Source organism: Gymnoscopelus microlampas (assembly GCF_963454915.1).
Source record: "Gymnoscopelus microlampas genome assembly, chromosome: 1".
NCBI classification, from domain to species: domain Eukaryota; kingdom Metazoa; phylum Chordata; class Actinopteri; order Myctophiformes; family Myctophidae; genus Gymnoscopelus; species Gymnoscopelus microlampas.
The window spans coordinates 26,554,032-26,571,339 of NC_139962.1; the positions used below are offsets into that span (position 1 = coordinate 26,554,032).

At 42.8% G+C, this 17,308-nt stretch overlaps 1 protein-coding gene across 2 annotated transcripts in view; it reads left to right on the forward strand.

The window, feature by feature from the left end:
• The window catches only part of dennd2b (DENN domain containing 2B), a 58,388-nt gene that overhangs the window by 33,107 nt on the left and 7,973 nt on the right, over nt 1–17,308 (forward strand). For both annotated transcript variants that reach the window (XM_084062656.1, XM_084062655.1), the window contains exons 5-14: nt 292–413; nt 863–1,132; nt 1,848–1,944; nt 2,228–2,272; nt 3,790–3,974; nt 4,949–5,058; nt 5,684–5,753; nt 8,431–8,508; nt 10,420–10,560; nt 11,556–11,704. In XM_084062656.1, coding sequence (XP_083918782.1) covers nt 292–413; nt 863–1,132; nt 1,848–1,944; nt 2,228–2,272; nt 3,790–3,974; nt 4,949–5,058; nt 5,684–5,753; nt 8,431–8,508; nt 10,420–10,560; nt 11,556–11,704 — 1,267 coding nt within the window. The remainder of the gene's footprint in view (nt 1–291; nt 414–862; nt 1,133–1,847; nt 1,945–2,227; nt 2,273–3,789; nt 3,975–4,948; nt 5,059–5,683; nt 5,754–8,430; nt 8,509–10,419; nt 10,561–11,555; nt 11,705–17,308) is intronic.

The window sequence follows — 17,308 nt, forward strand, 5'->3', positions numbered from 1 at the left end:
GAAGGCCTAAAGGGGGCTGCAGGGCTCGTGGCCAACAGTAACTGTTTTGAAAAGAGGCAGCTCACTTCAGCCAGCTGAGAGTGACCTTTGGCTTGCCCTGCTTAACCGCAGGGAGCATCTCTCATGCCCCCAACACCCCTTACTGACCCCTAATTGCCCTCTGTTGCCCTGCAGCCACCCCCTGTTTTCTGTAAAAAGAAATGACAAAAAAAACAGCTTGTGTTTGTGGATATTTAGTCATTTCATAGCTGGCATGCACGTTTAATTGAATGCTTATTTGCTCCCCCACAGAGAAGGAGAATCCATATGAGGATGTTGACCTGAAGCGCAGGAGTTTGGGTCGGAAGTCTTGTCTGTTACCAGAGAACAGGTCCTGGACCTCCATGGACAGGAAACTGAGTTCCCCTCCTCAGGTAAAACCAGCTGGAGGGACTGAACTGGACTCTGGTGTGTTTTCTTGCGGTCAAATGAACCTCTGAAATGGGGGTGTGGTTCTGAATCTTGGAAAAGATCCTTTAAAAAAAATCTTTTAGCAAGATTTCTCATTTGGTGCACTGCAGGAAGCTGTTTGATGTGTTTAGACTTGGGGAGATTCCAGAGAAAGGTTAGTCTGGAAACTTGGCTCCTATTGCGTTCAGTGCAGACACACTTTATCTCACTGAAGGAAAGAGGAATCAACTTTCTATTTTAAAAAGAGAGCCTTTTTTTCCACTTAATTCAGTCGGAAAATAACTTTTAAATTTGGATTGGGATAAATAGTGTCTTGTTGTTCTTTGGCAAAAAAATACTCTTGTGATTCACATACACTAGGCTATTCCACGCTGAGACACTTGCCTTTATTTGTATCTTTTCCCGTCACTAGCTGCCCTCCAAACCCAGTAGCCAGTCCCTGTGCCTCTCTGGTCCTGGTGACAGGAAGAGCCTCCCTGGTCCTGGTGACAGGAAGAGCCTCTCTGGTCCTGGTGACAGGAAGAGCCTTCGGTCATTGCAGCTTTCCAAGCGCCACAGCCATGACGACATGCTGCTGCTCCCCCAGTTGGGTGTCTCCCCCTCTTCTTGTGGCCTGCTGGATGACCGCCTTTGTAGCACCAGTGACACCTTGGCCTCCCATCGGCACTGGAGGATTCCCAAGGTAAACGCTGGTTGTTCTTGTGCTGAATCCATGCTGAACTCTACTCTTTTTCTTTTCACATGTCAACCTTTCTGGAACACAATGCTATAGAAGGGGAATTTATTGAAATGTAACTAGTAACTACTGCTTACAGTAGTTACAGTAGTTGAAGTAGTTACAGTAAGTCTCAGTTCTTGTGTGCTCTGGAGAGGGTCGGGGCCCTTTAGTTACTTAAGATGTATTTGTCACATCGAGGTTTAAAGTTGTAAATCAGTGGGTGAAATTTGTTTTTGTGCAAGCTCCGTTATTTTGTTGTTTTCCAGGAAAGAAAGAAAACAAAGGAGTGGGGGGGGGGGGGGGGGATTGAAGAGAGAGAGCACGGGCAAAAATCTAAATCAAAGATATCTACATAATACCCATAGCATAACAAGCAGCAAGTATGTACATGAGGTTAGACATAAGGTGCAAAAGGCAGGTCCACATAATAAGGTGAGACCGCATAAGGTAAAAACTTCACAGATAACAATCCACTCGGTAGATCCACAAAGGAAAAGCAGTTCTCATAGGGGAACAATCCACACAAAGGAGGTAATCCAACATAGGAAAAACAGTCCGTCAAAGGAAAGGAAAGAAGGAAATGTAGTCTACTCTTTCTGAAAGTCTCTGACTCATCCCCTCATTACTGCGAAATCACTTGAGATAACCAAAACACGGAGTTTCCTCTTAATGTTTACAGATGGTCCAGAGAATCAATGCCATCTACTGCACTAAACGAGGGAAGAAGCGGCTGAAGAAGTTGTCCATGTCCAATCTTGAGACGACATCTCTAAGAGGTAAGGAAGGACTATCCTCTGCCTCATCTTCGCTCGTCGAAAATAGCCGATGTACAAGCTCACAACGCATCGCACGCCTAGTGAACTTGTAAAACGGCAACCAACACTGTCATACGAAAGATTATAAATTAAGCCTTTGTTAGTAAATATTTGTGTCTCAGCTGCCACCCACATAGAGCTATGGTAGTGTCCTTCTCCTGACATAAACAAACGTATGCCGCAGTGCCTTTTGACCCAATGAAAATTCTTTTTTTTTGGTTCTCTGTCTCGTGCCCATCTCCAGATGACAACAGCGAGAGTGAGAGTGATTCGGATGACAGGTTCAAAGGTGAGAGGTGACAGCATGTGTTTGAACCCCATTTCCTGGGGTGGTGATGTGTTTTGGACTAATAGCTCTCTGTCTTTCCTCGTGTTTAGTATTTCTTCCTCACCACTCTTGCAACAGCTCCTCATGCCCCTTTCGGTTTTGATAAGCCAGTGACCCGTTTGACCAAAGAGACCGCAGGATTGTAAACAGTGGTGGACAAAGTACTTAACCTCAGTACTTTAGTCAAATTATAGATACACCTGGACCTGGTCAAACATTACTCAACTACAAGTGAAAGTTGCTCAGTCAAATTTGTACTGGAGTTAAAGTACTGGAGTACTTGCGTTAAAGAAAATACTTAAGTATTCAAAAGTACATGCTTATAAAAATACTTAAAGTATCCAAAATTCAAAGATTTTCCAGAAACTTAAATAAATATCAATAATTCTGAAAATTGCAGATCTACAAACTCACATCATGACACATTGTGAGGTTGTAGATCTGCTATTTTCACCAGGGCGCAAGATACGGTTAATTCATAATGTACTTTTTCTTCCTTCCTAGAAACAAAGTACCGTCAAAAATTACAATATTTATCTGTGAAATGTTGTAGAGTGAAAATCCCAGGTATCCCAAAATAAATATAGCTACTCAAGTACAGATACTCAAAAACCTTACTTTAGTAAAGTACTCAAGTAAATGTACTTTGTCACTGCCCACCACTGATTGTAACGGAAAGGATTGCAATATGGATGGATTAGCAATAGACTACACAAACATCTGTCTAGCATTCATGTAGCGGAGATATGTATACTGGTGAGATTTGCTAGTTGTTTTTCTCTGTTTTAAACACATCAATCGGCGGAGTCATTAAAAGTGAATTATATGGTGTGTATTGACTGTGCGTAAACAGCATTTTTCTTTATTTTTCTGAAACAAACACATTTTTACATTTTTATTCCCTAACTTTACTTGGCTAAGGCACTTTAAATTTGGGTTTGGATATTTCCTGTTTGTGGATTAGGTTTTAGTGTGAATAGTTTCTGGCAGCTGTGGAAAGTAACTAAGTAGCCTACCTTTACTCAAGTACTGTAGATGTACGGTACTTTTGCTTTACTTGAGTATGTACATTTTCCAATACCTTTACTCCAATACATCTTTCACTCCACCATAATTTGAAAACGTAAGTTAATAATTACTTTCTAGATTTAGATCCTTAATTCAATACATACATTAACCACCTAAGCCCTATTTTATACTTCGTCTTTGCGAAATTAGCCGATGTGGCGCGTAGTTCTGCGACCTTGTAGATTTCGAGCTTCAAGGATATTTTGATGCCAATACTTTGTACTTTTACTCAAGTAACATTTTGAATACATGACTTTTACTTGTAAGAAATGTACAGTGTATTTCTACATTGTGGTATTGCTACTACTTTTACCAAACTAAAGAAAATCGGAGTACTTCTTCCACCACTGGTTTGTGTTTGTGGACAGTGTCTGTCTTGCATTAATACTGATGTCCCCCCCCCACCTCAGCCCACACCCAGAGGTTGCAGAAGCTACAGTCTATTCTGCGACGGGCCCCTAGCTACCGAACACTGGAGCTGCAGCTCATTGAGTGGCAAGAGAGGGAGCTCTTTGAGTACTTTGTGGTGGTCTCCTTAAAGAAGAAACCCAGCAAAAGCTCCTACTCCCCAGAAGTCACCTATCAATTTCCCAAGGTAATGGCACAATAGGCCTACTAACTGGATCCAGCTGGCCATTTCTGTCATTAGTCATTTGATAATATTGTTTTACAGAAAGAACAGAATGATACTGTATAAGGGTTCCTATACTGCTGTCCCCTGTGAGACTTTGTTTAAAGTAGGTACTTACCAAATGGACCCGTTGTACACTCCCAGTGTTAAATTAGCCACTTAGACCCTCTAGACTTAGTAAACTGGACCTGAGCTGACTTCATCTACACCAAATCTCTTCACTAAAAATAGCTGATCCTCAAGCTCACAACACGTCTATTTTTAGCTAATGTTGCCCCCCAGAATATGGATACTGGTTAACATTCAAGATTTATGTAGATGTTGAAAGAAATGCTGCGTAGGCTGAAGAAACTATTACATATGGAGGCCGTTGTCTCGTGCCCATCTTTTAACTTTTAATTACAAATCACTGTTTTTCACTCAGAACCATGCTTATTTGTGAGGTGAAATATGTTTTTCTTACTTCTTTCTTGTGGCCATTGGGGCTGCCTTTGTCCACAGCAGATATTCAGGGATTGTGGAGGGGGAGTGTTCGGAGAGAAAAAGGGGCCTCTACCATTTATTATACAGTATAGAGCTCAGAGGGCCCATGGGAGCCTATTGACCACAACTAGTATAATGAGGGATCCGTTTCTATGGCAGGCAAGTGTTTGTAGTTATTCAACAATATCTCGAGAAGTTATTTAGGATTTGGCTCAGCAGTTGTGCTCCTCCGGAGATGGAGGTATGTCCCAGCCAGGGGAAAAGTGTAACGTCAGTGACGCCAGGGCCTTGTTGAAGGAAGAAAGGGGGGCAGGGTTAGCATTGTTGAGGCCTGGAATGGGGTGGAGTGGGAGAACTCTGTATGGGAGAAATCTGGCTGTGGTCATTTTAAAAGAATGTCATTTGAATGAAAATGCCCTAACTCTCCTCTCCTCTCCTCTCCTCTCCTCTCACAGCTAGAAAGGCCCACAAAGCAGATGAGGGAGGCCGAGCAGCGACTCAAAGCCATCCCTCAGTTCTGTTTCCCGGATGCAAAGGACTGGAGCCCTGTATCCGAGTACAACAGGTACACCATGTCCACTGTGTCAACCTCATTATTAATTAATACACTGTCAGTGTTGTTACAATGTATTCACTGTCGCAAAAAAGTGATGTTAGAAGGTGTTATTTTATCTAAATCATGGACAAGACTATAACGTCAATACAATAGGATCTGTTATCTTGTGAGCACTTCCCACCTGTGATGCCCGTATCCGGGACCATGATTAAATCTTATCTGTGAACCGCAGAGACCGCTGTGACTCTTTCTCTACTAAAACAGTTAGGATAGGAATAAAGGCTGTCTTTGTCACATACTGTATATACTGGTTTTCAAAGCAAAAGAGTCTCTGCCTTTTAATCTCTTTCTGTGCGTTTATGGGTGTATGTAGGCTTTTGTATTTTGAGGGCACGCCTATGTGTATGTGTGTGCGTGTGTGTGTGCGTGTGTGCGTGCGTGTGTGCGTGTGTGTGCGTGTGTGTGCGTGTGTGTGCGTGTGTGTGCGTGTGTGTGTGTGTGTGTGTGTGTGTGTGTGTGTGTGTGTGTGTGTGTGTGTGTGTGTGTGTGTGTGTGTGTGTGTGTGTGTGTGTGCGCGTGTGCGTGTGTGTATTTGGGTTGATCCTCATGTGTATGCTTTTGCTCCTCATTACAGCGAGACCTTCTCGTTCATGCTGACAGGAGAGGACGGCAGCAGGAGGTTTGGTTACTGCAGGCGCCTGCTGGTGAGCCACCATTCATTCACTTGTTCATTGGTTCACAGCTCCCTGTTCGCACCCCGCTGAGCCCTGTTTGTTATGACAGGCTCTCTGTTTGAACACGTGACGTGGGCTTTCCTGGTGGGATGGACTGCTGACATGTTGCGTTACCAACCCCGGAGCGGGAGTAGAGAAGTGAAGTGTGCAAAATAGGATTTTAACCACTTTCAACCTGGTGTCCCAATTTTTGGCATGTAGTTACAGGCGCAACGTTTAATTAAAAAACATAAAATTAAAAAATATATTTATTTTTTGAAATGTTCAAACGTGTTCAAAGATTGCAAATATAGCCGATCTGCAAGCTCGCAACGTGTTGCGTCGTGAGCTCATAGATCGGCTATTCTTGCTATTCGTCGTACGACGTAAGTATAGGGCTTAAGTGGTTAATGGCTAGATGTGATAAAGCTGAGCCTGTCTCGTCTCTCACAGCCAACGGGATGAACCACAGTTAAAATGGACTCGCTCGCATTTAATGAGAGTTTCTCAGGAAAGGAAAGACAAGAGGAGAAAACCATGAAAAGTCTTTACTTTGTCATTGCAGAGTGTCTCCCCCACAGTGACGCTTGGGCGCCCTTTGAAGTTTTATGTCGGGCCCCATATTTGGCTTGTGGTCAGAAAGCATGGTCGTGTGTGAATTTGTGTGTATGTGGCGGTGAGTTCTGTTTGCCATTGGAATGCCGAAGGATGTTTACACTGCTGCAGTGTGTATGTTCTCAGAGGTTCGGCGTGTGTGTGTGTGTGCAGTGTGTGTGTGTTTTAGCGCTGTATTTGTATGTTCTATATGATGGTTATTCAGAGATGTTTGCATCCGCTGCGCAGGCCATGTAAGGAGCATTTCTAAATTGTACTGTTGTGTGGGTTATTCTTGACTCTCTTTTGTTGATCTGCGTACTTGCTGAGAGAAGTAGCCCTTCATCTACTTCAGCGGTCTTCAGCAGGGGGTCCGGGACCCCTAGGGGGTCCTCAGAGTTACCACAGGGGGGGGCGCCAAATCCTCTGTGTGATAGGAGCGTTAACGTTAACCACTTGAACCCTAGCATCCCTATTCTGGGGAGAGCATTCGCCAATCTACAAGCTCACAAACAACGCATTCATTGCGCTGCTTGTGAACTTTTGGATTGGCAAGAGATTTGGTGTATAGAGGGAAAAAAGAGCAGACAAAGTATAGAGCCAAAGGTCAAGTTTACTAAGTATTGAGGGTTTAAGTGGTTGAATGAATATACACATGAACATAAATCCAACATATTAATAGAAAATATATTGTTTAAACAAACAAACAAACCCATTTACTCAGCAGTCAGCACTGATGATAGTGCTGTCAAACCTATTAAGCTACAATTTACAATTTAGGCATTTAGTAGACGCGCTTAATCCAGAGTGATTTACAGAAAGCAAGCTAAACACAAGGTAATACATCAAATGCATAGAAATAGTCTTCTAGGATCATAGATAAACCAAGAACCTATCATCAGTCTAAACAGTATAATATCCAAAAATAAATAATCTGTTGAAACAATACAAACTATAGGATGCCAGGTCAACAAATGAACCTGGCATCTGTCTACACAACATGCTATCTAAATGACATTTTAACCTTTGCACAAGCCTGCAAGGTTGTCAATGCTGGGGCAAGTGCTATGTCTATGAAATTTCATAGATATCTATGAAATCTATGAAAAAGTTTCATCTGCAACACAATTTTATACAATATGTAGTGGGGCGTCCCTGCTTCATCTCTCTGTCAGCTAAGGGGTCCTTAGCCTGAAAAACATTGAAGACTGTTGTGTGATGAGACTCGAGTGAATGGGGAGCTTCCCTTACTTCAGCAACTTTTTGCTCCTTTCCTGGTGCCTGTCCAGCGGCTGGCAATCACCAAGCATTCCTGAAGACTTGAATCAAGCTCCGAATACTTGATTTAATCATCCATTTGGAGCAAAGTAGAGGAGAAAATTGCATACCTAATATGGACAAATGGATTGGCATTTTAGTGTGTTTGTGTTCATTCACGTGTGTGCGCATGAGTGTGTGCACTCTGTGTGATTGTGCATTTTGTGTGTGTGTGTGTGTGTGTGTGTGTGCGTGTGTGTGTGCGCGTGTGCGTGTGTGTGTGTGTGTGTGTGTGTGTGTGTGTGTGTGTCTGTGTGTGTGTGTGTGTGTGTGTGTGTGTGTTAGAGAGCCCAGTTTAGTGGAAACAGTTATAGAGATGATAATTAGCTAAACACCTGTGTTTAGGAAGCTCATGATCACACGAAACATTTTCAGCTCAGAATGGTAGCCAACATTTAAAGGCCACGGTAGTTATATGATTTATCTGCAGGCCTATGTTATTATTGTTATTATGCTTTTGATTTGTTTAAATAAATGCAATTACCGCCACATCTTTTAAACATTTATTCTTTTGCTCCTGCATGCAATACCATAGTTTTGTTTGGCAACATTTGAAGGACCATTTGTCTGGACGATGGTTTTCCATATGCACACTGTTAAATCATCAGTGTTGGTTTATCCATTTGTAACTCTGAGAGTGTACAAATGTAACCAAAGGGTCTCTTTGGTTACATTTGTACACTCTCAGAGTTTTATGTACATGACTGATGAGCCACTGGTTTTCAGTGTCTAATGATTTTCTGTTACACTCTTCTAGCCAAGTGGGAAAGGACCTCGCCTTCCAGAGGTGTACTGCGTCATTAGTCGGCTAGGCTGTTTTGACTTGTTCTCTAAGGTGAGTTCAGCCTTGTTCTTTTGACACACAAGAACCTAGACACACACACACACACACACACACACACACACACACACACACACACACACACACACACACACACACACACACACACACACACACACACACACACGCATCGTGCACTCACACACAAGCACACACCCTTCACACACGCATTGCACACCTATCTCAAAATACATCATAGTTGGCTGCGTAGTGTGACTACTATGGTTGTTGTGTGCAAACCTGTGTCTCAGTTGAAGCCTTGAAGGCGATGACTCTCGGTTAGACTTTCTGTTGAGGGCATGCCAGCATTTGTCTGTCCACCAGTAAGTAAATTGCCTCACTTCACTTCTGTCTCAGTTGTGGTGACACTAAACAGAACAGTCACCGTGTTTGACTTCTCTGGCCTTATCTAATTATTCATTAATCTATTTTCCCTATGGAACGTTTAATCAAAGTGAGCAAGTCCAGACTGTTGAAACAGAGATGTTGCTGTCTGCTATATGAAATGACAGTGGATTTAAATGGTTTGTTTCAAGGACAGTGCGCAATTAAACTTATGTTTCAGACAGTGAAATATTACGGTGTTATTTGACAGAGATAAGGAAAAAATGTTAAACACTCCCTGATTAAACATCTAAGGACTGGCTATTATCTCTTTCAACATTTTATTCATGAAATAAATTATTTACTACTACAGGAGTTTGCACAGTTTTGGACCACATCTGTTATGTGAGGAACTTCAACCCAAAGGACTAAATAGTCCTTGTACTGTACAGTACACTTCAAAATCCTCCATTTGGTTGTTCCACTCAGCTCTGTAACTGCTAAGTAAAATGTTCTCCTCTGAGGAGTTAGAAGGGCTTTTATAGTAAATGTAAGAGCATGGCAGTGTTAAATTTCACAGGGAAGTGTATTTGTGCATGTGCATGTGCATGTGCATGTGCATGTGCATGTGCATGTGCATGTGCATGTGCATGTGCATGTGCATGTGCATGTGCATGTGCATGTGCATGTGCATGTGCATGTGCATGTGCAGGAGAGTGAGGTGATATCATATGACCTTGAAAGTGAGCGATTCTCCAATCAGCTTTACAGACAGGAGGCTGCTCGGACCAAAACAGGCCGATTGGCTGAGATTTTACACACACACACACACACACACACACACACACACACACACACACACACACACACACACACACACACACACACACACACACACACACACACACACACACAGGCATGGAAAGAAATTCACTCTATTTCCAAAATGCAGAAAGTACACAGTGTTTCAGACAATTTCCAGTGCTCGGATGCATGAAAATATATTACATTTCCATTCACTGTTGAGCAAGGATAGACATAGCAAGGATTTAAAGCTCTGTACTGTTTTGTTTTTTTTGCTGATTCATTCATTTGACCGAGAGAAAGAAAAAATTGCTCTAGACCAGTGGTTCTCAAAGTAGGGTCCAGGGACCCCCAGGGGTCCTTGAGAGGGTTTCAGGGGGTCCCCAGCAAATGGAAAAGGAGGAATAGTTTAACCACTTTATATATATATATTTCAACCTATTTTGTAGTTCCGAAAATAGCCGACCTACGAGCTCACAATGCGTCGCATTGTGACATTTTGAAAAATCTTGAAAAAGTCATGGAATCATTTTGGGGAAAAAAATAATCTTCTCTTATGGGGTTCTCTGGCACAAAATCTTTTCAGAAGGGGGTCCGTGGCCAAATACCAAATCACGGACCATATCGACGTGGGGGTCCGTGACATGAAATACGTTTGAGAACCATTAAACAATATCAGTAGTGATTGTCTGGTCTAGTTTAGTGTTAAATTGGTCAAGTGAAAGAACCTGGTCTAGGTTTTAGGTGAAGTTTGAAGTCATGTCCTTGTGTGCTCAGATCCTGGATGAGGTGGAGAGGAGAAGAGGTGTCTCCGCCGCCCTGGTCTACCCCTTCATGCGCAGTCTGATGGAGTCACCCTTCCCTGCACCAGGGAAGATCATCAAAGTGAAGACCTTCCTGCCTGGAGCCGGAAATGAGGTCAGAGGAGCTGCTGACACACACACGCAGCATTCTACCACATACTGCACGTTGATGACCTCATGTTTACCCATGTGCGCTGGGGAACAGTAACAAAGTACATTTACTTGAGTACTGTACTTAAAACCCATTAAGACCTATGAGGCCAATTCAAAAATAGCAGATGTGCAAGCTCGCAGCGCGGCACGAAGTGACGCCCTGTGAGCTTGTATGTCTGCTATTTTTGAATAGCCAACGCAAAATTCTAAAATCCCACGGATGCTTTCTTGGTGTTAATGGGTTAAGCAAATGTTTTTAGTGCTTAAAGGGATATTTCAAAAAAACTTTGGGTCATTTTATCGTCTACTCAGGCTTTAGTGAGCCCCCAGACAGTTTTTAAGTTGCTTGATTCAGTATTTAGATATTCATTTTATCTGACACGCCCCCTTCCTATACAAACCCATTATAACTTCAAATTACATTTTTAACATGTTAGATTCATCAAAAACACCCGTCCTTGGTTCTGGTGACTCATCCCGCCCTCCTAATACGTGAGGGGGCCGTGTCTGATAAAATTAATATCAAATATCTAAATACTGAATCAAGCAACTTAAAAACGGTCTGGGGGCTCACTAAAGCCTGAGTAGACGATAAAATGACCCAACGTTTTTTTTAAAGTGAAATATCCCTTTAACTACAAGCTCACAGTGCGTTGCGATGTGTTGTGAGCTTGTAGATCTGCTATTTTCACTGTTTTAGAAAATTAGTTTAAGCTTGTTTTGCTTAATTTTTTTTCATTTATAAATGTCAATGCAGCAATGCGTTGATATACTATATATAAAGTATCTATATAGCTATATATCTATAAAGCTAGACACAAATATTGGGGTTGAGTACTTTGTCCACCACTGCCCACGTGATGTTTTAGTGGCTTTCATTCATTGTGGACGTCACTGTACGATGCACCATTTCATATCAGTCATTTCATTTGTTTTAAATGCCTCTTCTCTGACCAGGTCATAGAGCTGAGGCGACCCACGGATTCCAGACTTGAACATGTGGACTTTGACAGTCTGTTCAGTTGCCTGAGTGTGCGGCAGGTGGTACGAGTTTTCGCCTCCCTATTACTGGAGCGCAGGGTCATCTTTGTGGCCGACAAACTCAGGTGAGTCTTTAAACAGTCCCACAGCAGTTAACCACTTAAAACCCCGGCATCCGTGTTGTGGGGAAAGCCGAAAATAGCCGATTGCAACGCATTGTGAGCTTGTAGATATAGGCTATTTTCAGCTAAGGTGTTTAATGTAGAGCGGAAACAGAAAAGTCACTTGTATAGAGCCCTGAGGGGCTCCGGTCAACCAAAGGTTATAGGGTTTAAGTGGTTAATCATTACTCATTGTCTGAGTCTGGAATGAAGAGGCAAAAGAAAGAATCAGCTGTATAGTTACTTTTCAGCAAAATCCTCAGCGCTAATTCAACTCTGAGAGTGACTCTCTGAGTTACAAATGGATAAATTCACACTGAGGATTTTACTGTGAAGTGAGTAATATTACTATCTCTATATCTAACATCATTCAAAAGTCCTGAGTGCTAATTTAACTCTGAAAGTGTAAAAATAGACCAGTTACCGCGTGGTAGCTCCGCCGCCGCTCAGACCGTGCGCTTCGGCTCACCCTAATCGACGGTGGCGGATTTTAATTAGTGCCTGGAGTTGCTTGCCAGTCACCAGACACTGATGTGAACACAGACACACACACACACACAGACCAAATGGCAGCCTTACACTATGGTTTTGTTGAATGGCGCTCAACAGATTTAGCATGTGGGGAGCTGTTATATGAATTGGTAGGATCACACCCAGAATAATGACGCTGCCGTCCCAGGACTCAGGACATCAAAAGGCTTTAGAGCCGATGTCATCTCGCTTTCGACAGCCTCCGAGATGATGGAAGCAAATAGGCTGATAATATCAGGGCACATTTCGTCCATCATGCCTCAAGTTCTGCAGCAGAGTCTGGTTAGCATCTAGCTGCCGTTGGGGTTCTGGCCCAGGAGACAGCTGAGGCTGGTTGCGGCCTTCTACAAAGTGTCGGATTTCCCTCGACCTGTCATCATATATTGCGGTTGATTGGAAAATACGTTAAGTAAATGAAATAGCTGCAACACTAAAGCTTGATATTGACAAAAGGTACAAAATAGTGCCAATAAATTTGATAAAAAGTTGCACTTTAGCAAAGCTATTGCAAAACACGTTCTACAGTACATCTTCCTTGCTCAGCAGCCCCCCCTCCCTCTCACAACATCAGTTATTCAGTCAGTCAGTCAGTCAGTCAGTCAGTCAGTCAGCCAGTCAGTCAGTTAGGCAGGCAGGCAGTTAGGTTGCGAGCCGACCAGCCAGTTCCTGATGGGATCATAAATCTGTTGGGATGTCACAGCCAAATGAGGCCGATAAAATGGAAAGGGAGGCTGAGGATTGAGGGGAATCTCCAAGCGTTCTCTGTACAGTAGATCAGTAGATCTACAGAACACCCTATGGAGAGAGGTACTTTTTGGAGTACTGGAAGCCAGGGTGGAGGGAGAGAAGATTTGAGCGGAGCGCTAATCTCTCCACATATCGGAGGACAGTTTAAACAAACATCACTGGGGGCAGTGACTGTGAGGGGAAGGAATGCACTTCCTGTGTGTGCGGCTCTGCCCTCTGTGATCTGTGGCTCGACTGTCACCATTTGACTTATTGGCACCACGTTAACTCCTTATTTACAACTGCCTCTTCTCTGTTCCTGGAGAGAATAGGTCTAGAGTGATCCTTTACTGAAGGTGATAACTTCTGGCTCAAAGACACGGCAACCCACAGAGTGTTGACCAGTGTCCCATTTCAAAGAGCTGCTGTGGATGTGGAGAAGTAGTCATTGTTCTCCGAACGCCAGTCACAGAAGGAATTTAGAGGCTTGCACAACTTAAGTTCTCTTCTTTGTCTGTAGTTGGTATCGGGTTATTTCAGGGTTTTTATGGTTTTATTGTGTTTTTATTTTAGGTTGTTCTCAAAATAATCTTGTGCCACTTGTCTTTGCAAAACTCCCACTGGATAAAGACCGAGATTGCACGTTTAGCCTTAAGCATTCCTTAAGCATTCAATTCTGACTCAAACTTTGATTCAAGGATAAATTGTTTGCTTCTGTATTAGCCTTACAAAGGAGGGTTCTCGCACAGCCTTTGTGTGTTTAAATAAACAAACTCTAAAGTTACCCCACCCAGAACCACAATGGATGTACAGTGTGCGCTCGCGAGCGCGCGAGCACACACACACACACACACACACACACACACACACACACACACACACACACACACACACACACACACACACACACACACACACACACACACACACACACACACACACACACACACACACACACACACACACACACACACGTACTGTACTGCATATACCTTCTGTGTGTGACTTTGGGTTGACTATTAGGGCCTCACTCTCTGGCCAGTATTTGTTATTCCTCTGATAAAAAAGACAGGTCCCATGGGAGTCCAATCCTAAAATATCTGGCCAGCAGAACACGATCCAGTACTATAATATCGTCATTGTCGGGTGGAAACATTGTATGTCCAAAACCATTCCTTTTTTATCATTATTTGTAAAACACTTTAAAATAGTGAAAATAGACAATCTACTATTATATCTGCTATTTTCACAACTTTTGTGCGACACTCTTGTATGATAAAGTAGGTTATTCATTTATGAAAATAATGAGAAAATATGGAGATACAAGGTTTCTGCCTGACAGCAACGATATGCTGCTGACTGAGTAGCAAGATGTAAAGGAAGACCATATCAAATAGCCATGTTAGGGAATGTGTTTGTGGGTTCATTAACCAGATAAAAACACGTTGCGATTCAACGTGTTGTGAGCTTGTAGATCTGCAATTTTTTGGCGAACTATACCCACAGATTAGGGATCCTGGATTTCAAGTACTTAAGCTATACTATACACAATACACTGTAAGATCCTGAGTGCTACTGAGGATTTTACTGTGTAGATTTTATTTAGTTTGACATGTTTGTGTGATTTGTTGCATTGTTTGTTCACCTTTAATCTGGGAATGCCTTACTGAAACACTTGGAAATGGTTTATCGACCATAATGTTGCCTGCTCTAACGATAAACGCTAGACAGACAATTAGTTCAATGATGATTCACTATGGAATGTAATAACGTGGATGCCTAATCTGACAAATTAATCATGGACCAATGTCTTTTGCTCAACATAATTTACCTATTAGACCAGCGTAGTCTTATGTAAATAAACTCTGTCTGCCCACAGACTTGAGCTGAGCATGGTTTCCATAGAGAGAGTGCGCGTGTATGTGTGTGTTTGCGCTCGCGCGCGTGTGTGTGTGGACGCGCGTGTGTGTGTTCGTGCCACGCGTTTGTGCAGTGATTGTGTTGTCAGGCATGTAGTCATGCCTGTATGCATGCACATGAACAGTGTGTGAGCGTGCGTGCGTGCGTGCGTGCGCGCGTGTGCGCGTGAGTGTGTGTGTGTGTGTGTGTGTGTGTGTGTGCATGTACGGGTGTACGTGCATGCGTGTTTACATACGTGCTTATGTGAGTGTGTGTGCGTGCGTGCGTGCAAAATAGGGGTCTGACATAAGCTTTGGCTCAATGACTTTCCCTCATGTGGCTCCATTGTCAAGGGTGTTCATGCTTAACCCCCAGCATCCCTATTCTGGGGGGGGATGTTGGCCAAAAATAGCCGATCTACTGGCTCAGAACACGTCACAACGTGATGCATTGTAAGCTTGTAGATCTGCATTGTAAGCTTGTAGATCTGCATTGTAAGCTTGTAGATCTGCAATTTATGAGAAAGATATTTGTTGTAGAGTGAAAAAGAGCGTACCAAGTACAGTTGCAACTCAGGTTCGTATTACTAAGTATAGAGGTTTTACGTGGTTAACCCTGTGGTTTGCTCAATCTGCAAATATCAAATAAGCATTTGATCACAGAGATGTATAGCTAAAGTGAACATTTTCTATTTAGTTGATTTGAGAAAGTAAATAAGTAAAGGATAAGTAGAGCAATAAGTGCTATGATGAAAGATAATAGAAATCCATGTTTGACTTTGAATGGAAAAAGAAAAAAACTGCTTGAGAAAAAAAGAGAGAGGGAGAGAATGTGAGGGGGGCTATGGAGGGGGAAACTAAACAAAGGCCTCTGAAAGCCTTTCTTAGGGCCATGGTGAATTAATCAAGCTCACTTTTCTGTGGGGCAAAGGGCTGCTTGGGGTTCTGCATTGACAGTACCTGTTTTCTCCAAATACAGTCCATTCATTCTCTACGTTCCTCGTCTCTTCTAAATCTCGTTGCCATGCTTTCTTGCAAAGGAGAAATCCTGCGTCTGCGACCCTCAGCGTACGCTGATTGGTCTGTCGAGGTGTCAATTGAAAATATGAACAGGAAGTGCAACAAAGATACTAAATGGATTTTGCAAGTCTGGGCTATTAATGAATTTGATTATGAATTAATTGAATATTGCCTCACATAGATACATATTACAATCTCTCCCTTCACAGATTTTCACTCAGAATTCCCGTAACACCACCAAAACTCTTCTTAAACTAGTTCCACCTATTCAAGACATTTGGAAACTTGGTCAAGCCTGTAAAATGTCCGCTAAAGTTCAGTCAAAGTGTTATACCTCAAGGTTCCACTTTTATCCCTTAATAAATCTCCCCTAGCTATCTCTACATGTTAATCTTACGGGGTATATACTGTATCTATCTACACAGTAAAATCCTCAGTGTTCATTTATCCATTTGTAACAGAGTCAAATGAACACTCAGGATGTTACTGCATATATTGTAGAGGTGCAGTCCCTTACTTCAGCAGCAGTTATAAGCCTCATAAGCCTCAGGCCGCTCTCCTCCGCCACTACTGTTTATAACAATGTATAGCACTAATCAACAAGCAGCCTGTTCAATTGATTTAATCCTGTATACTCTTGAGCACTGTCTGTGGCGTGCTGCAGTGCAGTGCTGGCAGAATGCCAAACTAAGCTTCGCTAAGTTGGCAGGTTCTCCACACAGCACAGCACAGTATCTGGACCAGAGCTGGGGTGAACCCCACACACTGTAAACACACGTGAAATGTTTGTGCTTAAGAAAGAAGAGGAAAGCACAGCCATTGCCAGAACAGCTGATTGTGTGTGCGCGTGTTTGTGTGTGCGTGCACGAGCACACATGCATGCACACACACACACACACACACACACACACACACACACACACACACACACACACACACACACACACACACACACACACACACACACACACACACACACACACACACACACACACACACACACACACACGTGTGCGCACACGGAATACAGAACATTGTACCAGTGGATTGAAAATATGCAACATGCAGCTTATCATATACATCTTATTAGCCTGTATAAACACCATACTTTTGTTTTGTGAAGGTTTTTCTTATTATAGCTGAGCTGCTGGTTTCTGCTACAGCAGACTTCAACTGCTTCAAATTGCTCTGAATTTGCTCTTGGTCTAGCTCTTGTCTGTCCTCCCTTTAGAGTCAGAACACAGCCCATACTAGGAGGCTAGGCACAGTGCAGTATATTCAAGAGGATTTCTTTGTCAGTCACTCATACAAGTATGTGCTGTGAAATATTGGTGTGACATGCTCCGCAGCATTATAGTAGATGATGTGGCAATGCAGGCTATTGTCTCCCTCA